Source organism: Ornithorhynchus anatinus, chromosome 2, assembly GCF_004115215.2.
Source record: "Ornithorhynchus anatinus isolate Pmale09 chromosome 2, mOrnAna1.pri.v4, whole genome shotgun sequence".
NCBI lineage: Eukaryota > Metazoa > Chordata > Mammalia > Monotremata > Ornithorhynchidae > Ornithorhynchus > Ornithorhynchus anatinus.
In genome coordinates, this window is record NC_041729.1 from 144034252 (window position 1) to 144059178 (window position 24927).

Genomic DNA, 24927 nt, shown 5'->3' on the forward strand with positions numbered 1-24927 from the left:
TCTACTGTAACGGGAGAGTGGTCATAATACATAATTGAGAACTCGAATGCTAAGGAAGCAGCGTGGCGCAGTGGAAAGAGCACAGGCTTTGCAGTCAGGGCTCATGAGTTCGAATCCCAGCTCTGCCGCTTGTCAGCTGTGTGACTGTGGGCAAGTCACTTCACTTCTCTGTGCCTCAGTTCCCTCATCTGTAAAATGGGGATTAAGACTGTGAGCCCCACGTGGGACAACCTGATTCCCCTGTGTTTACCCCAGCGCTTAGAACAGTGCTCTGCACATAGTAAGCGCTTAACAAATACCAACATTATTATTATTATTATTATTAAGGAGGGCTTGAATAAATTCCCAAGTGCTAGAGTTGGCCGACGGGATGGTAGAGCTGAGATTTCTGAGAAATGCAGCGGGGAAAGCCTGCCTGGAAAGTAAAAATGTCCCTTGGAACTATCCCAAGACTTTCCCTTTCTTTTGGCCTCTCTCCATCCTGTCTCCCAGTGTTTCCAGGGGGGGGAAGAGGGGATTTAGAGAAGCAGCATGGCTGAGTGGAAACAGCCCGGGCTTCGGAGTCAGAGGTCATGGGTTCGAATCTCGCTCTGCCACTTGTCAGCTGTGTGACTGTGGGCAAGTCACTTCACTTCTCTGTGCCTCGGTTACCTCATCTGTAAAATGGGGATTAACTGTGAGCCTCACGTGGGACAACCTGATGACCCTGTATCTACCCCAGCGCTTAGAACAGTGCTCTGCACATAGTAAGCGCTTAACAAATACCAACATCATCATTATTATTATTATATTTGGGCTTTTATCCAGCAGGGGAAAGACTTGTCACTGTGACCTGCACAAGTGCTCACTGCTGTCCCTTAGGTTTGGAGTTTCTAACAAATGCGACTAGACGGCTTTTGAGCTTAACTCCCACGATGACGATGAGGGTATTTGTTAAGCGCTTACCATGTGTTGAGCACTATTCTAAGCGCTGCCCATTCCAAGAATCCCTCCACACTGCCACCGTACAGACGGAATATAGTATGTGTGCTCAGGTGGTCTGAAGGACCTCAGCTGCAATTTTTTTAAAAAATGATTGCAGTTATCTGGTTTTTATCGATGCAAAATTAATTTATTTGTATTGATGCCTGTCTGTCTCCCCCCACCAGACTGTGAGCTCGTTGAGGATAGAAGCAGCGTGGCTCAGGGGAAAGAGCCCGGGCTTGGGAGTCAGAGGTCATGAGTTCGAATCCCAGCTCTGCCACTTGTCAGCTGTGTGACTTTGGGCAAGTCACTTCACTTCTCTGGGCCTCAGTTACCTCATCTGTAAAATGGGGATTAACTGTGAGCCTCATGTGGGACCACCTGATTAACCCTGTATCTCCCCCAGCGCTTAGAACAGTGCTCAGCACATAGTAAGTGCTTAACAAATACCAACATTATTATTATTCTTAGGCATCGCCACTGTTTATTGCTGTATTGTAATTTCCCAAGTGCTTAGTAGTGTTCTGTACACAGTAAGCACTTAAAATGACTGAATGAATTGAATGAATGAATGGATTTTTATTTAGTGGATAGAGCACGGGCCTGGGAGTCAGACGGTCATGGGTTCTAACCCCAATTCCTCCACTTGTCTGCTGTGTGGCCTTGGGCAAGTCAATTCACTTCTCTGGGCCTCAGTTACCTCATCTGTAAAATGGCTTTTGAGACTGTGAGCCCCACACGGGACAAGGACCGTATTCAACGTGACTGGCTTGTATCCACCCCAGTGCTTAGTACAGGGCCTGGCACACAGTAATAATATTCATTCATTCATTCAATAGTATTTATTGAGCGCTTACTATGTGCAGAGCACTGTACTAAGCGCTTGGAATGAACAAGTCGGCAACAGATAGAGACGGTCCCTGCCGTTTGACGGGCTCACGGTCTGATCGGGAGAGACCGACGGACGAGAACGATGGCGATAAATAGAGTCGAGGGAAAGAACGTCTCGTAAAAACCGATGGCAACTAAATAGAATCGAGGCGATGTACATTTCATTAACAAAATAAATAGGGTAATGAAAATATATACAGTCGAGCGGACGAGTACGGTGCCGAGGGGATGGGAAGGGAGAGGGGGAGGAGCAGAGGGAGATGGGGGGACAAGAGGGTTAAACTGCAGAGAGGTGAAGGGAGGGTGGTACAGGGAGACAGTAGAGGGAGAAGGGGAGCTCAGTGTGGGAAGGCCTCTTGGAGGAGGTGAGTTTTAAGTAGGGTTTTGAAGAGGGAAAGAGAATCAGTTTGGCGGAGGTGAGGAGGGAGGGCGTTCCAGGACCGCGGGAGGACGTGACCCGGGGGTCGACGGCGGGATGGGCGAGACCGAGGGACGGCGAGGAGGTGGGCGGCGGAGGAGCGGAGCGTGCGGGGTGGGCGGTGGAAAGAGAGAAGGGAGGAGAGGTAGGAAGGGGCGAGGTGACGTAGAGCCTCGAAGCCTAGAGTGAGGAGTTTTTGTTTGGAGCGGAGGTCGATAGGCAACCACTGGAGTTGTTTAAGAAGGGGAGTGACAGGCCCAGATCGTTTCTGCGGGAAGATGAGCCGGGCGGCGGAGTGAAGAATAGACCGGAGCGGGGCGAGAGAGGAGGAAGGGAGGTCAGAGAGAAGGCCGACACAGTAGTCTAGCCGGGATATAACGAGAGCCCGTAATAGTAAGGTAGCCGTTTGGGTGGAGAGGAAAGGGCGGATCTTGGCGATATTGTAGAGGTGAAACCGGCAGGTCTTGGTAACGGATAGGATGTGTGGGGTGAACGAGAGAGACAACATATACTGGGGTACACCGGTACCTTATCAAGAAGCAGCACTGCCTAGTAGAAAAGGGCCTGGGGGCCAGAAAGACTTGAGTTCTAATTCCGAGCACCGCTACTTGTCTGCTGAGTGACCTTGGGCAAGTCACTTAACTGTTCTGTGCCTCCACTGGGATAAAGATTGGGCGCCTCATGTGGGACAAGATCTGGGTCCAACCTGATTCGCTTGGATCTACCCCAGCGCTTAGTACAGTGCCTGGCACATAGTAATAGCTTAACAAATACTTTAAAAAAACCTTAATTTCTACAGCTGCTCATTTTTTAACCACCTGCCTCTCCCCACCATGAAACTCAATCACTTAGAGATAAGAGAGTAAGTGAAATTTATCAAATGTTAATGTTGAGTCAAAATTCAGGAGAGACAGCATGGCTTGGTGGATATAGCATGGGCCTGGGAGTCAGAAGGAACTGGGTTCTAATCCCAACCCCACCACAGGTCTGCTGGGTGATCTTGAGTTAGTCATTTCACTTCTCTGTGCCTCAGTTCCCTCATCTGTAAAATGGGGATTAAGACTGTGAGCCCCACGTGGGACAACCCGATTCCCCTATGTCTACCCCAGCGCTTAGAACAGTGCTCGGCACATAGTAAGCGCTTAACAAATACCAACATTATTATTATTACTTAACGTCTTTGTGCCTCAGTTCCCTTATCTGTAAAATGGGGACTAAGACTGTGAGCCCCATCTGGAACAACCTGATAACTTTGTATCTATCCCAGTGCTTAAAACAGTGCTTGGCACATAGTAAGCACTTAACAAATACCATCATTAATTAATTAATTAGAAACAAGCTTATCACATCGGACACAGTCAATGTCCCACTGTGGCTCACAGTCTTAATCCCCATTTTATTTAGTCAGTCAGTCAATCGTATTTATTGAGGGTTTACTGTGTGCAGAGCACTGTACTATGCGTTTGGGAGAGTGCAATACAACAATATAACAGACATATTCCCTGCCCGCAATGAGCTTACAGTCTTGGGGGGGACGGACATTAGTGGAAATAAATAAAATGATAGATAAGTAGAAAAGTGCTGTGGGGCTGGGAGGAGGGAAGCAGCGTGGCTTCGTGGAAAGAGCCTGGGCTTGGGAGTCAGAGGCCATGAGTTCGAATCCCAGCTCTGCCACTTGTCAGCTGTGTGACCGTGGGCAAGTCGCTTCGCTTCTCTGTGCCTCAGTTACCTCATCTGTAAAATGGGGATTTAACTGTGAGCCTCAGGTGGGACAACCCGATTACCCTGTACCTACCCCAGCGCTTAGAACAGTGCTCTGCACATAGTAAGCGCTTAACAAATACCAACATTATTATTATTAAAGGGAGCGAGTCAGGGCGAGGCATGAGGGAGTGGGAAAGGAGGAAAGGAGGGCTTAGGAAAGGCCTCTTGGAGGAGATGTGCCTTTAATAAGGCTTTGAAGGTAGGCAGAGTAATTGTCACTTTACAGATGACACTGTACTCTGAGGCAAAGAGAAGTGAAGTGACTGGCCCAAGGTCACAGAGCAGACAAGTGGTAGAGCAGTATTAGAACCCGGGTCCTGCTGACTCCCAGGTCCCGGCTCTTTCCGCCAGGCTACGCTGCTTTACTAAAAATCAGTGAGAATCTGGTTGGCACGCCCAACAGTATGGTCTATCAACTTCTCCCTTTCCGCTGTAAAGTTTCTTGGCTACTGTTGTCTTCGGTTCATTCATTTTCACTCTGGGATTCTCAAGATGTCCAAGTCTCACATCATTTTGACTTCCAGATGCTTAAATGTATGCGGAGCCTTATGTTGTTTAAAACTAAATCCTTTTTCTAGACATAATTTTGGTGATATGAAACAAACCTGAAGAAACAGAAGCAGAGATACTCCACCGTATTTTACCGGCTTCTAAATCTAGTTTAGGACACATCCACCCCGACACGAATCCCGGCTCTGCCTATTCAATCGATCAGTGGTACTTATTGAAAGCTTCCCGTGCGCAAAGCGTTGTACTGAACGCTTGTACTAAGAGCTGGTAGATCTGAGCCTTGCCCTAAAGTAATGGGGGAGACAGACTTTAAAATAAATTCCAGACGGAGAAGCAGCAGAATGTAAGGCTATGGATGTAGGTGCTGTGGGGCTGGGATGAATAAGTGTTTAAGGTATACGGATCCAAGTACACAGGGAATGCAGAAGTGGCTAGCTTAGCCAGCTAAAATGATAATGATAATGCTGGTATTTGTTAAGTGCTTACCGCGTGCCAGGCACTGTACTAAGTGCCAGGGTGGATATAAGCAAATCGGTTTGGACGCAGTCCCTGTCCCACGTAGGACTCACAGTCTCAAAACCCATTTTAACAATAACAACAGTGTTGGTATTTGTGAAGCACTTACTATGTGCAGAGCACTGTTCTAAGAAAGAGCACGGGCTTGGGTGTCAGAGGTCGTGGGTTCTAATCCCGGCTCCGCCACTTGTCAGCTGTGTGAATTTGGGCAAGTCACTTAACTTGTCTGTGCCTCAGTTACCTCATCTGTAAAATGGGAATTAAGACTGTGAGCCCCACGTGGGACAACCTGATTACCTTGTATCCCCCAGCGCTTAGAACAGTGCTTTGCACATAGTAAGCGCTTAACAAATGTCATTATTATTATTATTATTATTAAGTGAAGTGACTTGCCCAAGGCCACATAGCAGACAAGCGACCGATTGTGGGATTAGAACCCATTACCTTCGGACTCCCAGGCCCGGGCTCTATCCACTACGCCAGGCTGATTTCCAGTTATCTGCTGTAGGACCTTGGGCAAGTCCCGTAACGTCTCTGTGCCTCGGCTTCCTGTTCGATTTCTGTTCCCCCTTCCCCTTGGACTGTAAGCCCCAGGGGAAGCGGGTACTGTGTGAGACTTGATTGCCTTGCATCTACCCCACGCTTCACAAATTCCACAATTATCATTATTATTGACTGATGCCATCCCAACTGAAGTAACTCATTAAAATACCTTGTTTATTCCCTCCTTCATCCACTCCTTCTCCTAACTCATTCATTCATTCATTCATTCAATCGTATTTATTGCGCACTTACTGTGTGCAGAACACTGTACTAGGAAAGTACAATTCAGCAACAAATAGGGACAATCCCTGCCCACAACGGGCTCACCTCATGGACGACAATACCACTATCCTCCCCACGATCTTTTCTGTCATTTTTGAAGCCTGTTTATCACGGTATTTGTTAACTATGCCAGGCACTGTACTACGTGCCGGGTAGACCCGAGCTTATCAGGTTGGACACATTCCATCTCCCACTTGGGGATCACAGGGTTAAACCCCATTTTGCCGATGAGGTAACTCAGGCCCAGAGAAGTCAAGTGACTTGCCCAATGTCACAGAGCAGACACGTGGCAGAGCCTGAATTAGAACCCAGGTCCTTCTGACTCCCATCTCTTTTGACTCAGGTTGTCCCACGTGGGGCTCACAGTTTTAATCCCCACTTTACAGATGAGGTAACTGAGGCCCAGAGAAGTGAAGTGACTTGCCCAAAGTCACACAGCTGGCAAGTGGCAGAGCCGGGATTAGAACCCACGACCTCTGATTCCCAAGCCCGGGCTCTTTCCACTGAACCACACTGCTTCTCATTTTATATCAACAGAGAGTTGGGTTAAGTACTTAGTAGTAAATACTTTACAAATACCATAATCACTACAGTTATTATCATTATTATCGTCATTATTTCAGCCTCCTCAATACCATAATCACTACTATTATTATCGTTACTATCATCATTATTTCAGCCTCCTCACTGGCCTCCCTGCCTCCTACCTCTTCAGCGTGCACTCCACTCTGCTGCCTGGACATTTCTAAAAAAAACCAAAATCCTTTTAGATCCTCCTCTCGCTACTCCTCAAAAACCTACAACGGTTTGTTACTTTGTATCTCCCAAGCCCTTAGTACAGTGCTCCGCACACGGTAGGCGCTCAATAAGTACGATCGATTGATTGATCGACTGAATGGCTATCAAGTTCCCATCACAGAAACCCCTGACCCCTGGCTTCAAAGCTCTCCGACAGCTCTCCTCTTACACATCGACTTTCTTCACCTACCACCTTCCGTTGGAACGATCAATCCGGTCGCATCTGTTGAGCACTCACTGTGTGCTGAGCACCGTACCAAGCTCTCGGGAGAGGACGATATAAGAGAGTCGGTAGACACGTTCCCTGCCCGCAGAGAGCTGACAGCGTAGATGGAAAGACGGACATTAATATAAATAAATATGTTGAGATAGTTTATGATTTCCACGTTATAAGAGAACAAAGTCACACTCTAAGTTTCGCCTTTCTATGAGATGATTAAGTTCCCACTGGTTCTCGGACGAAAGTTTGTAATAACCACACCAAAATGTGTGTCTAAATGATTTTCTTCCTCCAAAAAGTGAAATATCGTTCTTCCTCACCTATCGCAAATTCAACTGAAATCTAGAAGCTATCATCATTCCGTTCCCAAAGTAATAAAACGGTGAAGAACGAGTCTTAGGGTGCCTTAAAATTTCATTCCAAAAAGTTGAGTTTTTTCCTGCAAACTTTAGTTCACAAGAGTTACCTCTTTAAATTCTACATTTCCTCTTGTCTAATTATAATTAGAAACAGCGTGGCTGAGCGGAAAGAGCCCGGGCTTGGGAGTCAATGGACGTGGGTTCTAATCCTGGCTCCGCCACTTGTCGGCTGTGTGAACTTGGGCAAGTCGCTTTGCTTCTCTGGGCCTCAGTTCCCTCATCTGGAAAATGGGAATTAAAAGTGTGAGCCCCGCATGGGACAACCTGATTACCCTGTATCTACACCAGTGCTTAGAACAGTGCCTGGCACATAATAACGGCTTAACAAATACCATTATCATTATTATTATTATTATTAACACTTTCAAACCAATGTATTTAGGAGTCTCATCAGCACCTCACCTAGGAAAAATTGAAAAGGAACTATGGCATTACTGCACAGTTAATACTGCCAACCCTCAGGGCTGTGTTCACTCATTCAATTGTATTTACTGAGCGCTTACTCTGTGCAGAGCACTGTACTAAGCGCTTGGAAAGTAAAATTCAGTAAAAGAGAGAGACAATCCCTGCCCACAACAGGCTCACCTACTGTGTGCAGAGCACTGTACTTAGCGCTTGGAAAAGCATAACAATAAACTGGGTTAATCGCGGTTTTTAATTATGCCATTTGTTGAGTGTTTCCTATGTTCATTCATTCATTCAATAGTATTTATTGAGCGCTTACTATGTGCAGAGCACTGTACTAAGCGCTTGGGATGAACAGGTCGGCAACAGATAGAGACGGTCCCTGCCGTTTGACGGGCTTACGGTCTAATCGGGGGAGACGGACAGACAAGAACAATGGCACTAAACAGCGTCAAGGGGAAGAACATCTCATAAAAACCGATGGCAACTAAATAGAATCAAGGCGATGTACAATTCATTAACAAAATAAATAGGGTAACGAAAATATATACAGTCGAGCGGACGGGTACAGTGCCGTGGGGATGGGAAGGGAGAGGTGGAGGAGCAGAGGGAAAAGGGGAAAATGAGGCTTTAGCTGCGGAGAGGTGAAGGGGGGATGGCAGAGGGAGTAGAGGGGGAAGAGGAGCTCAGTCTGGGAAGGCCTCTCGGAGGAGGTGATTTTTAAGTAAGGTTTTGAAGAGGGAAAGAGAATCAGTTTGGCGGAGGTGAGGAGGGAGGGCGTTCCGGGACCGCGGGAGGACGTGACCCGGGGGTCGACGGCGGGATGGGCGAGGCCGAGGGACGGTGAGGAGGTGGGCGGCAGAGGAGCGGAGCGTGCGGGGTGGGTGGTAGAAAGAGAGAAGGGAGGAGAGGTAGGAAGGGGCAAGGTGATGGAGAGCCTTGAAGCCTAGAGTGAGGAGTTTTTGTTTGGAGCGCAGGTCGATAGGCAACCACTGGAGTTGTTTAAGAAGGGGAGTGACATGCCCAGATCGTTTCTGCAGGAAGATGAGCCGGGCAGCGGAGTGAAGAATAGACCAGAGCGGGGCGAGAGAGGAGGAAGGGAGGTCAGAGAGAAGGCTGACACAGTAGTCTAGCCGGGATATAACGATATGTACCATGCACTAAGCACTGGGGTAGATACAAGGTAATCATATCCTACAGGGCATTCATAGTGTAAGGAGGGAGAACAGGGCATTGCATCCCTCTATGCGGAGGGAACTGAGGCTCAGAGAAAATAGATGACTTGCTTAAGATCACTCAGCAGGTTAATGGTAGTGGATTGGAACCCAGATCCTCAGACTCCCAGGGAGGGTGGCCTAGGGGAATGAATTCGACCCTGGGAGTCAGAGAAGGTGGGTTCCAATCCTGGCTCTGCCAGGTGTCTGCTGTATGACCTTGGGCCACTCACTTAACTTCCCTGGGCCTCAAGTACCTCATCTGGAAAATGGGGATAATAATAATAATAATGTTGGTATTTGTTAAGCGCTTACTATGTGCCGAGCACTGTTCTAAGCGCTGGGGTGGATACAGGGTAATCAGGTTGTCCTATGCGAGCTCACAATTAATCCCCATTTTACAGATGAGGTAACTGAGGAACAGAGAAGTTAAGTGACTTGCCCACAGTCACACAGCTGACAAGTGGCCGAGCCGAGATTCGAACCCATGATCTCTGACTCCCAAGCCCGTGCTCTTTCCACTGAGCCACGCTGCTTCGTTAAGTGACTTGCCCACAGTCACACAGCTGACAAGTGGCAGAGCCGGGATTTGAACCCATGGGACATAGCCCAGAGCTTAAAACAGAGCTCGGCACATAGTAAGTGCTTAATACCACAGTGATTAATTATTAAGGCCACACTCCTTCCTTATCTCAAATCAGTGACTGGTTGATATTTTCCCAGCCAAGCAGAGGACGGCACAAAGATATGGTGAAATTGCAGGGACCCAAATAGTCGATTTGGGGAAATTCGGTCTAAATAAAACAATTGCGTCTCTGCAAAATCCTCAAACGGCTCCCTTGGCCGGACCTGTCCAGTTATTTGAGTATTTGTCTGCTGGCCGGTGTGGTCTTCAGTCAATCAATCGTGTTTATTGAGCTCATTGTGGGCAGGGAATGTGTCTTTTTATTGCTATATTGTACTCTCCCAAGCCTTAGTACAGTGCTCTGCACACAGTAAACACTCAATAAATACGATTGACTGAATGAAGTAATTTAGCACTTACTGTGTGCACAGGACTGTATTAAGCCCTTGGGAGAGGTCAATATAACAATAAATAGACACAATCCCTGCCCACAACGAGTTACTTTCCACCCCCACCACCCGAGGAGAAAAATACCTGACCAATGCTATCATTTCTGCCCCACCCCCTGGAAGTCTTCCCACTAGATGAGGAATAGTTGCCTAATGTGGCCCTCAGGGCCGCCCCATAAAACCCCCATATTATACAGTTCATTAGGTCTCGCTGACTGTGCATGCAGATATAGCATGTAAATTTTACTTTACTCAATTTGAATTCCCACTGGTCTCAGGGTTGGATACAGTGTTCCAAAAGGACAGAATTGCACCCCGTGAGCGCTAAAAATATTCCACGAATGCATCTGGGTTTCCGGTCTCTAAGGGGATAAATGAATCTCATGAAGGGAGAAATGGAAAATAACACAGAGACACTACACAACAACTTCTGTCTTTTGAGCCTTTCGACGGTTCCGTGGAATGTCTGATGGAAAAGCCAAAATCCATTTGGCTTACACAGTATCCCATTCCAAGAACGCAGTTCCAAATCAAAGGAAATATTTAATTCATCAGGTGTGCCTTTTGTTATTTTCTCTCCTAGGCTGTAAGCTCACTGTGGATAGGGAATGTGCCTGATATATTGTTATACTGTACTCTCTTTCAAGCACTTAATACAGTGCTCTGCACATAGTAAGCGCTCAATTAATACTATTGATGGATTCTAAATAGTGCGAATAACATAGTTGCCGCTAAGTTATTAGTTTTCAAAAATAAAAACCAATGCTCTGATTCTGGGTTTTTTCAACTGACTTCGGGGACAGGAAATGGTATGAATATTCAAACTGATGATGATGAAGTTGAGCATTTACTATATGCCAAGCACTGTTTTCAACTCAGAGACAGATACAAAATAATCAGGTCAGACACAGTCCCTTTACCCCACAGTCTAACAAGGTGGGAGAACAGACACCGAATCCCCATTTTACGGACCAAAAAAACACGACACGGAGAAATTAGGTGACTTGCCAGGGTCACAAGGCAGGCAAATGGTGGAGAGCAGCATTAGAACCCAGGTCTTCTGACTCCCGAGCCCACGCTCTTTCCACTGTGCCATGCTGTTTCCCAGGTAGTTAAGGGGGTTTTGTATAACCACGACAGTTTTTTCATCAATGGTAACCCCACCCGCAATTCACCTTGGGACAGGACGGAAGCAGGAAGCCCATTTGACATTTTCTGAAATATTCTCAGTAGTTTAGTGATCGACAAACCAAAGTGGTCTAGAAGAGAATGTTTATTTTAACCCTGCTCTATTTTGGGTAAGTGTACTACTTGCTATTATAATTCTGCCTGAAAACTCAAATTATCTGTGGCAAATTTAATCACCTCAAAGCCGTTTAATTACATCGTTTCCAAAGAAATATGATTTTGTTTACAATCAATTAGGTTGTAATCAATCAGTGGTATTTATTGAGCATTCTCCGTGTGCTGTACTGTACTAAGTAACTGGTGCAGTGCTCTGCGTAGAGTAAGCGCTCAGTAAATATGATTGAATTGATGAATAAAGTGCAGTACAACGGCTTCGGGAGACGTGATCTCTGCCCACAAGGAGTTTACACTCTACACTTTCCACCACTGCAATACTAATCCTAATTCTTTCCAAAGAGGCATATATAATCATAGATTCTTAAAAAACCTCAATAGCAATGCAGCTGAAAAAATATATGTGCTAAAAGCATGAATATCAGTCGTACGAAGGTCTTATCTTTAAAGGCTGAATTTGTAATTATTTATTAGGCAATTAGAATGTGGTGTAGTGGATAGGACACAGGCCTGGGAGTCAGAAGGTCACGGGTCCTAATAATAATAATGTTGGTATTTGCTAAGCGCTTACTATGTGCACAGAACTGTTCTAAGCGCTGGGGTATATACAGGGGAATCAGGTTGTCCCACATGAGACTTACAGTTAATCCCCATTTTACAGATGAGGGAACTGAGGCACAAAGAAGTTAACTGACTTGCCCACAGTCACACAGCTAACAAGTGGCCGAACCAGGATGCAAACCCATGAACTCTGACTCCCAAGCCCGGGCTCTTTCCACTGAGCCATGCTGCTTCTCCCGGCAGTCCTAATACTGCCTCTGCCGTTTGTCTGCTGTGTGACCTTAGTTAAGTCACTTCCCTTTTCTGGGCCTCAGTTACATCATCTGTAAACTGGGCATTAAAACTGTGAGCCCCAGGTGGAACAAGGACTGTGTCCAACCTGGTTACCTTGTATCAACCCCAGGGCTTAGAACAGTGCACTTAAGAAATGTCATAATTACTATTATTATGAGACCAGACAAAGGGGACCTATTTCTTTATTGCTCCCATTCATTCAATTGTATTTATTGAGCGCTTACTGTGTGCAGAGCACTGTACTAAGCACTTGGGAGAGGTCCTGTCCGTCTCCCCCGATTAGACTGTAAGCCCCTCAAAGGGCAGGGACTGTCTCTGTTACTGATTTGTACATTCCAAGCGCTTAGTACAGTGCTCTGCACATAGCAAGCGCTCAATAAATACTACTGAATGAATGAATGAATGAATACAATATAACAATAAACAGACACATTCCCTGCCCACAGCGAGCCTGCAGTCTGGGGGGGGGGGGGGGAGACAGACATTAATATAAATAAATAAATGAATGATATGGGGAAGCAGCGTTGCTCAGTGGAAAGAGCCCGGGCTTGGGAGTCAGAGATCATGGGTTTGACACTCAGCTCTGCCACTTGTCAGCTGTGTGACAGCGGGTGAGTCACTTTACTTCTCTGTGCCTCAGTTACCTCACCTGTAAAATGGGGATTAACTGTGACCCTCACTTGGGACAACCTGATTATCCTGTACCTACCCCAGCGCTTAGAACAGTGCTCTGCACATAGTAAGCACTTAACAAATACCAACATTATTATTATTATTATATGGACATACGTGCCATGGGGCTGGGAGGGGGGGATGAATATAGGGGATAAGTCAAGGTGATGCAGAAGGGAGTGGAGAAGAGGAAAGGAGGGCTTAGTCAGGGAAGGCCTCTTGGAGGAGATGGGCCCTCAATAAGGCAAGGTCAGGTTGGGGTTTTTTATCTGTGTTTTACATTTGATATATTATCTTCTCCTCCTGAGAAGATGCACACTTATGACTCTTTTAAAGACCTCATCAATACCTTTGAAGGTCAACTTTTTAAAGGACAGTCTCCTTCTTCAGGCTCTACTGCTGCGTGGGGTGTTTTTCTACTCAACAAGTATTTTTGAAGGTCAACTGCATGCTGATTAAGAATGTGGTTTGAATAAATGCATCTGCAAGAAGATTTTTCCAATTCTACCTCTTTCACCACTTGTTTCTTAAGAAGAATCTCCCTTAGGTGAATTTACCCAATATATCATGGCTATCATAAGAATCGGATAACCTATGGCTTGCAATTACTTCCCAAATGTCCCTAGAACAAATAAAAATAAAATTGGGTGATGTCAAAGAGAAAATTTTGCCTGAAAATAAAAAATATTCTCTGCTTCATAAAACGGGATGACAGTTAACCTCTAAACTGCTGTGAGTTCAACTGAATATTCATTCATTCATTCATTCAATCGTATTTATTGAGCGCTTACTGTGTGCAGAGCACTGCACTAAGCACTTGGAAAGTACAATTTGGCAACAGATAAAGACAATCCCTACCCAACAACAGGCTCACAGTCTAGAAGGGAGAGACAGACAGCAAACAAAACAAGTAGATGGGCATCAATAGTAGAATATCATCAGATCATCAATGAATATCATCGTCAATGGTATTGTTGTGTGCAGAGCACTGTACTAAGCACTTGGAAGAGTACTATACCACAGACTTGAGAGACATAGAGCTTATCCCAAATTAATCAATGGTATTTATAGAGCGCTGTGTGCAGAGGACTCTGCGTTAAGTGGTTGGGAGAGAGAAATACACTGAGAGATGCAATGTGGCCTAGTGGAAAGGCCTGGGAGTCAGAGGTTGTGGGTTCTAATCCCAGCTCTGCCATATGTCTACTGTGTGACCTTAGGCAACTCACTTTACTTCTCTGTGCCTCAGTTATCTCACCTGCAAAATGGGGATCAAGATTGTGAGCCCCATGAGGGACCGGAACTGTATCCAACCTGATAGCTTTGTGCCTAACCCCTGTGCTTACAATAGTGCTTGCCATATAGTAAGTGCTTAACAAATACCACAATTATTATTATTATTACAACAGCACTGATAGACATGCTTCCTACCCGCAAGGAGCTCACAAGTATAAAAGATGAGGCAGGCATTAAAATAAATTACGGGTATGTAGTGCTTAGAACAGTGCTTGGCACATAGTAAGTGCTTAACTAATACTATCATCATTATTATTATTATTATTACCACCATAGGTTCTGTAGGGAGGAGGGTGGGATGAATACCAATCAATCAAATCATCATATTTATTGAGTGCTTACTGTGTGAACAGCACTGTACTAAGTGCTTGGGAGAGTACGATACAAGAGAATTGGTAGGCGTGATCCCTTCGTTCAAGGAGCTTACAGTCTAGATATGGATATATAATAATGATGATGGTATTTGTTAAGCACTTACTATGTGCCAAGCACTATTCTAAGTGCTGGGGTAGATACAAGGTTATCAGGTTGTCCCAGGTGGGGCTCACAGTCATAATCCCCATTTTACAGATGAGGTAACTGAGGCCCAGAGAAGTGACTTGCCCAGAGTCACACAGCTGATAAGTGGCAGAGGCGGGATTAGAACCCACGATCTCTGATTTCCAAGCCCGGGCTCTTTCCATTAAGCAATGCTGCTTCTCTAATAATAATGTTGGTATTTGTTAAGCGCTTACTACATGCAGAGCACTGTTCTAAGCGCTGGGGTAGATACAGGGTAATCAGGTTGTCCCACCTGAGGCTCACAGTCTTCATCCCCATTTTCCAGATGAGGTAACTGAGGCACAGAGAAGTTAAGTGACTTGCCACAGTCACACAGCTGACAAGTGGCAGAGCCGACATTCGCACCCATGCCCCCTGACTCCCAAGCCCGGGCTCTTTCCACTGAACCACGCTGCTGTGTGTGCTGTGGAGTGCATATCAAGTTCTTTAGGAGTACCCATCCTAGTGGAAGGGTGATGCAGAAGGATGAGGGAGTAGGGGAAAATGAGGCCTTAGTCGGGAAAGGCCTCTTGGAGGAAATGGGATTTTAATAAGGCTTCGGAGGAGGGGAGAGTGATAGTCAGGGGGAGGGCGTTCCAGGCCAGAGGCAGGACACGAGTGAGGCTTCGGCGATGAGACAGATGAGCTCAAGGTGCAGTGAGTGTGTTGGCTTTAGAAGGGTGAAGTGTGTGGGCCGGGAGAGATAAGATAGGATGATTGACTGCTTTATAGTCTGTGGGAAAGCGTTTCTGTTTGATGCGGAGCTGGACGGACAACCACTGAAGGTTGTTAATGAGAGATGAAACAAGGACTCAACTTTTTTTATTTGAGAAAAATGGCATGCAAGCTTGAAAAACCTCAGTACTGATGCTCGTCGCTGCTTTGTCTATTTCCATGGCAATTCCTTTTTGCCCACAGCCTGATCTTTTCTAGGAAGCCTCATTTCTTTCAGGCCTTGTGCTTGCGCTTCTCTATCCGACTCCACTAATAGATTCCGGATAAGGAAGGTCTGGAGTCATCCCACACAACAAAACCACATGAATCTTAAAAGGATCAGGAGGAAGATTTCCCCTAGGCTCCCTCCTCTACCTTCTCAGGAACAAATCCACATGAGACACAAAGAACAATAATGATGATTCATTCATTCATTCATTCAATCGTATTTATTGAGCGCTTACTGTGTGCAGAGGGCTGTACTAAGCGCAAGGAATGTACAATCTGGCAACAGAGACAAACCCTGATAATAATTCTGGTATTTGTTCAGCACTTACTATGCGCCAGGCACTGGACTAAGCACTGGGGTGGATACAAGCAAATCGGGTTGGACACAGTCCCTGTCCCACATGGGGCTCACAATTTCAATCCTCATTTTACGACGAGGTAACTGAGGCCCAGAAAAGGAGAGAATATAGCAAAAGATAAAGGTAGATCCTTTACACAAGAAGGTAGGGGCAGGACATCTGCTCTCTGATGTCTGCAGTTCTTTCTTAAGTAAAGCAGTGAAATATTTGTTCTTCTTAATCGAAGGTTCCATGACCATCCTCACCCCCATGCCTTCAGGTTACAGCAAATAGCACCACTTTTATTAGCTTCTCTCTCTCATCCTTTCCTTTCCTTCTGAAAACCTAATATGCACAGCAAATTCAACTGTATTTACTGAGCGCTTACTGTGTGCAGAGCACTATACTGAGCCCTTGGGAGAGTACAATAGAAAAATAGACACATTCCCTGCCCACAACGAGTTGACAGTTTAGAGGAGGAGACGGACGTCAATACCAATAATTAAATTTATGACAGATATGGACATAAATGCTGTAGGGCTATGAGAGGGGATGAATAAAGTGAATGAGTCAGGGCGACGCAGAAGGAAGTGGGAGAAGAGCAAAGGAGGGCTGAGTCAGGGAAGGCTTCTTGGAGGAGATGGGCCATCAATAAGGCTCTGAAGCAGAGAAAACCACCAGGCCGGCCAGCCGGAGCCGCCGGGTTGAATCCTCCTGGTCCACCATGCACTAAATCCAGAGGTTCATTCATTCATTCATTCAATAGTATTTATTGAGCGCGTACTATGTGCAGAGCACTGTACTAAGCACTTGGAATGTACAAATCGGTAAGAGATAGAGACAGTCCCTGCCCTCTGACGGGCTTACAGTCTAATCGGGGACTACAGTCTACCCCATCAATTCAACCGCCCACTCAGAATGCACTGGGACTCAGATGGAAACACCCAATGTACCTCAGGATGGCCCACAAGGCTCTCCGGGACACCAGGAGTCCGCTGCTCCTCTGCTCTTCGGCCAATGGGGGTTGGCAGGCGTTCCAGGCCCCTTTGTGAGGAAATCGCTGCTTCCCATTCTCCTTGTGAGACGAGTTCAACGGCAGTGCGGACGAGAGGGAAGGTGCGGGCCGCGGGGAAATCCGCTGGTGGACTTCTCCGTTGCTCCTAAATTCACACAAAATTGGAACAGGTCGGGGTGTTTTTGTGGTTTTTCAAAAAAGGTAACTTGCAGCCAAGCACCACAAGTTAGGATGGACGCAGTCCCTGTCTCACGTAGGGCTCACACTCTTAATCCCCATTATACAGCTGAGGTAACTGAGGCCCAGAGAAGTGAAGTGACTTGCCCAAGGTCAAACACGCAGATATGTGGCAGAGCCAGGATTAGAACCCATGACCTTCTGACTCCCAGGCCCGTGCTCTATCCATTAAGCCATGTTGCTTCTTCAAGTTCTTAGTATAGTGGTCTACACACCCTCAGCGCTCGATAAATACCAACGATTGATTGACTGATACATAGAGTAAGTGCTCAAATGCCTTCGATCAACTGTGTCAGTTCACCAAAGAAGATGTGTTGGAAAATGATCCTGATCTCTTTATGAAAAGTGATTTAAATAGGGAGTTTTCCATCCAAGTGCAAAATGGCTTGTTTATCCTCCCCTGCAAAATTCACCTTGTAAGATTTGCTTTTATTGAACAAGTTGTCATTGTTCAGAGTCAATAAGCGTGGAAGGAGGGGACAAGATTTTAGTCCAGAGATAGTTCTGGAGTCAACAGAATTGAAGACCAGCTAATCTGAAAAGGTTAAATGATGCAGAGAATTTATCCTTCCTCAGGCCACCATGCTAAATCCCAGCACTTATTCTATCCTTCCTTGATTACTAATGTTGGTATTTGTTAAACACTTACTATGTGCAGAACACTGTTCTAAGCACTGGGGTAGATACAGGGTAATCAGATTGTTCCACGTGGGGCTCACAGTAAATCCCCATTTTACAGATGAGGTAACTGAGGCCCAGAGAAGTCAAGTGACTTGCCCACAGTCACACAGCTGACAAGTGGCAGAGCCGGGATTCGAACCCATGTCCTCTGACTCCCAAGCCCGGGCTCTTGCCACTGAGCCACGCTGATTACTGTATCAGCCTCTTCGCTGAGCTCCCGGCCTCCTGTCTCTCCCATATTTTATTCTGCTGACCCGATCACTCTCCTACAAAATCGTTCAGTCCAAGTTTCTCCGCTCCTCAAGAATAATGACGTTAATAATGTTGGTATTTGTTAAGCGCTTACTATGTGCAGAGCACTGTTCTAAGCGCTGGAGTAGACACAAGGGAATCAGGTTGTCCCACGTGGGGCTCACAGTCTTCATCCCCATTTTACAGATGAGGTAACTGAGGCCCAGAGAAGTGAAGTGACTTGCCCACAGTCACACAGCTGACAAGTGGCAGAGCCGGAATTCAAACCCATGTCCTCTGACTCCAAAGCCCGTGCTCTTTTCACTGAGCCACGCTGCCTGGTTGTTCATCCTCCTCCACAACGAATAGAAGCTCGTTACCGTCGGCTTTAAAGAACTCAAATCACTTTGCCCCCTCCTACCTCACCTCACTACTCTCCTGCTACGAACCCAGCCTGCACACTTCGCTCTTCTAATGCCAACCTACTCACTGTACCTCCGTCTGGTCTATTTCGCCGCTAAACTCTTGCCCACACCCTGCCTCTGGCCTGGAACGCCTTCCCTCTTCCTATATGACAATGACTCTCTCCGCCTTCAAAGCCTTATTGAAGGCCCATCTCCTCCAAGAGGCCTTCCCTGACTAAACCCTCACATCCTTTGCTCCCTTCATCATCATCCTGATTTGCTCCTTTTATTCATCCCGCCACCACAGCCCCACAGCACTTTCATGTCTGTTTACTGTTGTATTATACTCTCCCAGGCGCTTAGTACAGTGCTCTGCACACAGCAAGCGCTCAATAAATACAATTGAATGAATACATATCCATGATATATTTATTTTATATTAATGCTTGTCTCTCCCTCTAGAGTGTGAGCTCGTTGTGGTCAGGGAACTTGGCAACCAACTCTGTTATACTGTACTCTCCCAAGTGCTTAGTAAGTGCTCTGCATACAATAAACACTTGTCAGCTGTGTGACTGTGGGCAAGTCACTTAACTTCTCTGTGCCTCAGTGACCTCATCTGTAAAATGGGGATTAACTGTGAGCCGCATGTGGGACAACCTGATCACCCTGCATCTCCCCCAGTGCTTAGAACAGTGCTCTGCACATAATAAGCGTTTAACAAATACCAACATTATTAAACACTCAATAAATGCAATTGAATGACTAACTGATCAGGCAACTGAGATGAGATGGGGCAAAGGGATTCATCCTTTGTGGACAAGTACTCCTTAAAAGCATTATATATAAGAGGAATTCCAGTGCAGTAATCCTGGGGGATTCCAATGTATGGCCCTAGAAAGAATCTGTTGATCTTTGTACTTCCAAAAATGTAGGCTCTAAAACCTAGACTCCTGAACCCTGGGAACTTATGCCCATTTAAGCGCTTAGCACAGTGTTTTGAACACAGGAAGTGCTCAATAAATACAAGTGAATGAATTAAAATGGAAAGCTCTGCACAGGTGAACCAAACCAATCAAAGGGAGAATCCATACAGCTGTCACAGCTATTTCCTAACAATGCAACAAATAAAGAAAGGTGAAGCCAAGTGAAGTGAGGGAAAACAAAGCATCCTTGCCACTGGTCCTCTAAATAATTAAACCTGTCTGCCAGTAGACATGTTTCGGCTTCACCATTCCCCAGTCGCCCTCGAAAATTTCCTGGTTAACGCAACAAATTGGAAGACTAAGTGAATGGAAGGTCGGTGTGACCCCAGAAAAACTCAGGCCGCTGTTTTTCTACACAATTTGCACGGGTCCCTGACAAGGGGATGGGGGGTGGGGATAGCAAGTCAACCATGACCCATCTCTTTTTAAGAAAACAGGGCATTATTGAGTATGAACAGAACACAGGTGGTATTATTTGATCATCATATGCCTGGGCAGGGCAGTAATTAACATTTATGGACACAGACTAGCTGGCTGCCTCTCGTCTCTTAGTCGGAGGATAAAGAGGTAGAAAAGGGAAGAAAGGCAGAGATGTATATATAAAGGGATGATTATATACGGATGTACATATATAGTGTGTACATACATATATATCATTTTTATTGACGCTTACTGTCGGCAGAGCACAGTACTAAATGCTTGGGAGAGTACAATCATGGTGTAGTGGATAAATAAAGCCCAGGCCTGGGAGTCAGAAGGTCATAGGTTCTAATTATGGCTTTGCCACATGTCTGCTGTATGACCTTGGGCAAGTCACTTCACTTCTCTGTGCCACAGTTATCCCATCTGTAAAGTGGAGATTGAGACTGTGAGCCCAGGGACTGTGTCCAACCCAATTTGCAATCTACTCCAGTACTTAGTACGGTGCCTTGCACATGGTAAGCGCTTAACAAATACCACAATTATTATTATTACTATTACAATATAACAGGGTTGATAGACAAGTTCTCTGCCCATAATGAGCTTGTCTTGTCTTATGTCATCGAGTCATCTTGGACTTATCTCTCCCAGAATGCCTCACCTCCATCTGCAATTATTCTGGTAGTAGACTCAGAGTTTTACAGTCTAGTGTGTGTATATATATATATATATAGAGAGAGAGAGAGAGAGACTAAAGATAGATGGATATAGATAAAGAATAAAATGATTCCACTGACAGGAAGAGAGATGAAATGAGCATCCAAAGCAAGGCAAGAGCAAAGAAGGATTCAGGCTTATGAATACTGACAAACTTCTGATTCTACAGACCTTCAAACTATCAGTTATGTATTTAGGAGTCTAAATTGTTCCTATGTCTCAACCATTCCTGCTGTTATCAGGCCAAAAAGAAGGAAAGGCCAAAATTTTACCAGTTCTATTTAAATGCACACAATTAATGGGTAGATTTTCCCAACAGGGAAGGGCAAAAAGTTATTGGGATGGTGGCTACGAGAACTCACCCAACCCTCAGCCATCCAGCACTTCTGTGCATATCCCTCAGCCATCCAGCACTTCTGTGCATATCTCTAATTTATTTATATTAATATCTGCTCTCCCTTTAGAATGCAAGCTCTCTGGGGGCAGGGATCATGTCTACCAACTCTGTTCTACTGTACGCTCCCAAGGGCTTAGTACAGTGTTCTGCACACAGTAAGCTCTCAATAAGTCAGATTGATTAACTGATTGTTTGGAGGCTTAGAGAGAACCACTTGTCAGGGGATGTTTCTCTATGGAATGAGAATCACAAGAGGAGGTATACATACGTGAGGAGAGGGGAAAATTCTGTGGGTTCAGTTTAGGCTGAATGTGTTTAAGTGAAAAACAATAATAATAATTGTGGTATTGGTTAAGCGCTTACTATGTGCCAGGCACTGTTCTAAGCGCTGAAGTGGATACAAGTAAATTGGTTTGGACACAGTCCATGTGCCCCGGGGAACTCTGAGCCTCAGTCCCCATTTTAAAGTCCCTTGACCCCACGGCTCCCTCCAGTTATCGCCCCATCTCCCCCAGTCATTCCTCTCCAAACTCCTTGAGTGAGTCCTCTGCACCCACTGTCTCAAATTCCTCTCCTCCAATTCTCTCCTTGACTCCTTCCAATGTGGCTTCCGTCCCCTTCACTCCACAGAACCTGCCCTCTCAAAGGTCTCCAGTGATCTTCTTCTTGCCAAATCCAATGGCCTCCACTCCACCTTAATCCTCCCAAACCTCTCAGCCGCCTTTGATCCTGTAGACCACCCCTTTCTCCTTGAAACTTTGAGTGACCTTGGATTCACTGACACTGTCCTCTCTTGGTTCTCCTCCTAGCTCTCTGAACGCTCCTTCTCAGTCTCCTTTGTGGGCTCCTTCTCCCCCCATCCCCTAACTGCGGGGGTCCCTCAAGGCTCAGTTCTAGGTCCCCGTCTATTCTCCCTCTACACCCCATTCCTCTGGAGAAATTCTCTCCCATGGCTTCAATTACCACTTTTGTACAGATGATTCTCAAATCTACTTCTCCAGCCCCGACCTCTCCCCTTCCCTGCAATCTCGCATTTCCTCCGGCCTTCATGACATCTCTGGATGTCCTGCCAAAACTTCAAATTAAACACGTCTAAAATTGAACTCTAATCTTCCCACGCAAACCCTATCCTCCCCACATCTTTCCCATCACTGTAGGCAACACCACTATCCTCCCTATCTCACAAGCGCATAACCTTAGGGTTGTCCTCAGATTCATCTCTGTCATTCCACCCACAGAGTCATCAATCTGTCAACAAATCCTGTCTGTTCTACTTTCACACCATGGCTAAAATCCGCCCTTTCCTCTCCATCCAAACTGCTACAATGCTGATCTGAGCACTCATCCTATCCTGTCTTGACTCAGAATCTGCCTCCTCACTGAACCTCCGGGCCTCCTGTGTCTCCCCACTCCAATCCCTACTTCACTCTGCTGCCCGGATCATTTATCAACAAAAACGTTCAGTCCATGTCTCTCCACTCTTCAAGAATCTTTAATGGCTGCCCATCCACCCCACATCAGACCGCGACACCGTACCATTGGCTTTAAAGCGCTGTCAGCTCGTCCCATCCTACCTCACCTCACTAATCTCCTACTCCAGCCCAGGCCGCACACTCCGCTCCTCTAACGCCAGTTTACTCACTGGGCCCCCATCTTCTCTATCTCACCACTGACCCTTTTACCACATCCATCCCCTAGACTGGAACTCCCTCACCCCTCAGTGTGGCTTAGTGGCAAGAGCACAGGCTTGGGAGTCAGAGGACGTGGGTTCTAATCCCGACTCCACCACTTGTTTGTTGTATGTCCCTGGACAAGTCACTTAACTTCTCTGTGCCTCAGGTACCTCATCTGCAAAATGGGGATTAAGACTGTGTACCCCACGTGGGCTCACAGATTACCTCGTACCTAACTCCGGTGCTCAGAACAGTGCTTGGTACATAATAAGCGCTTAACAAATGCCATCATTATTATATATGACCGACCACCACTCTCTCCACCTGCATAGCATTAAGGTCACACCTCTTCCAAGAGGTCTTCTCTGATTAAACTGTCTTTTCCCCAGCTGGCTCTCCCTTCTGCATCGTCTAATTGAACACGTCCAAAATTGAAGTCTAATCTTCCCACACAAACCCTATCCTCCCCACATCATTCACATCATTCATTCAATAGTATTTATTGAGCAGTTACTATGTGCAGAGCACTGTACTAAGTGCTTGGAATGTACAAATCGTTAACAGATAGAGACAGTCCCTGCCCTTTGACGGGCTTACAGTCTAATCATCACTGTAGGCAACACCACTATCCTCTCTATTTTCATTTTGCCCCACTCCCAACCCTACGGCACATATGTACACACCTTTAAATTACTATAAATTACTTATTTATTCACATTAATGTCTGTCTCCTCCTCTAGACTGTTATCTTCTTATGGGTAGGGAACACGTCTGCTAATTCTGTTGTACTGTACTCTCCAAAGCACTTAGTATGGTGCTGTGCATATAGGAAGCACTGAATAAATCTGCTCACTGTATATATTTTCATTACCCTATTTATTTTGTTAATGAAATGTACATCGCCTTGATTCTATTTAGTTGCCATTGTTTTTACGAGATGTTCTTCCCCTCGACTCTATTTATTGCCATTGTTCTCGTCTGTACGTCTCCCCCGATTAGACTGTGAGCCCGTCAAAGGGCAGGGACCGTCTCTATCTGTTGCCGATTTGTACATTCCAAGCGCTTAGTACAGTGCTCTGCACATAGTAAGCGCTCAATAAATACGAATGAATGAATGAATGAATAAATACCATTGATTGACTGATTGATGTTCCAAGCCAGGTTGAGAGGATGTGGAAAGGGATTTTCCAGATGGAATTGCTAAGCCAAAGAGAGAGCAGAGCCCTGGGTATTGAGAAGCCGCATGGCTCAGTGGAAAGAGCCCGGGCTTGGGAGTCGGAGGCCGTGGGTTCTAATCCCGACTCCGCCACTTGTCAGCTGTGTGACTTTGGGCAAGTCACTTCACTTCTCTGTACCTCAGTTACCTCATCTGTAAAATGGGGATTAAGACTGTGAGCCCCACATGGGACAACCTGATCACCTTGCATCTCCCCGGTGCTTAGAGCAGTGATTTGTACAGTGTAAGTGCTTAACAAATACCATCATTATTATTATTAGTGAGTTACAATGATATTACCACAGTGATCCAAGTTGGGTAGCTAAAGTCCACCACCCAGGGAGAGCTCATGGATAACAGCATGAGAAGCAGTATGGCTTAGTGGAAAGAGCCCGGGCTTGGGAGTCAGAGGTCATGGGTTCTAATCCCAGCTCCGCCGCTTACCAGCTCTGTGACTTTGGGCAAATCACTTGACTTCTCTGTGTCTCAGTTCCCTCATCTGTAAAATGAGGATTAAGACTGTGAGCCCCATGTGGGACCACCTGATGACCTTGTATCTACCCCAGCGCTAGGAACAGTGCTTGGCACATAGTAAGTGCTTAACAAATATCATCATTATCATTATTATTATAACCTTGTCCTCCGGGAACGTGTCTACTGCCTCTATTGTCCTCTCCAAATGCTTAGTCCAATTTTCTTTTCACTCTGGGCCTGTCACTCCCCTCCTCAAAAACCTCCAGGGGTTGCCTATCAACCTTCGCATGAAACAAAAACTCCTCACCCTTGTAACCCTTGTCTTCAAAGCTGTCCATCCCCTTTCCCCCTCCTACCTCACCTCCCTTCTCTCCTCCAGCCCAGCCCGCACGCTCCGCTTCTCTGCCACTCACCTCCTCACGGTCCCTCATTGGCGCCTGTCCCACCGACCACCCCGGACCCACGTCCTACCGCTGTCCCGGAATGCCCTCCCTCCTCACTTCTGCCAAACTAACTCTCT

General features: G+C 46.1%; 1 protein-coding gene across 1 annotated transcript in view; it reads right to left on the bottom strand.

Annotated features, from left to right (window-relative positions):
• Positions 1-24927, bottom strand: part of TMTC1 (transmembrane O-mannosyltransferase targeting cadherins 1) — a 361323-nt gene that overhangs the window by 290974 nt on the left and 45422 nt on the right. Inside the window, exon 5 of the mRNA XM_029058287.2 lies at positions 16913-17119. Within this exon, the coding sequence (XP_028914120.2) occupies positions 16913-17119 (207 nt within the window). The remainder of the gene's footprint in view (positions 1-16912; positions 17120-24927) is intronic.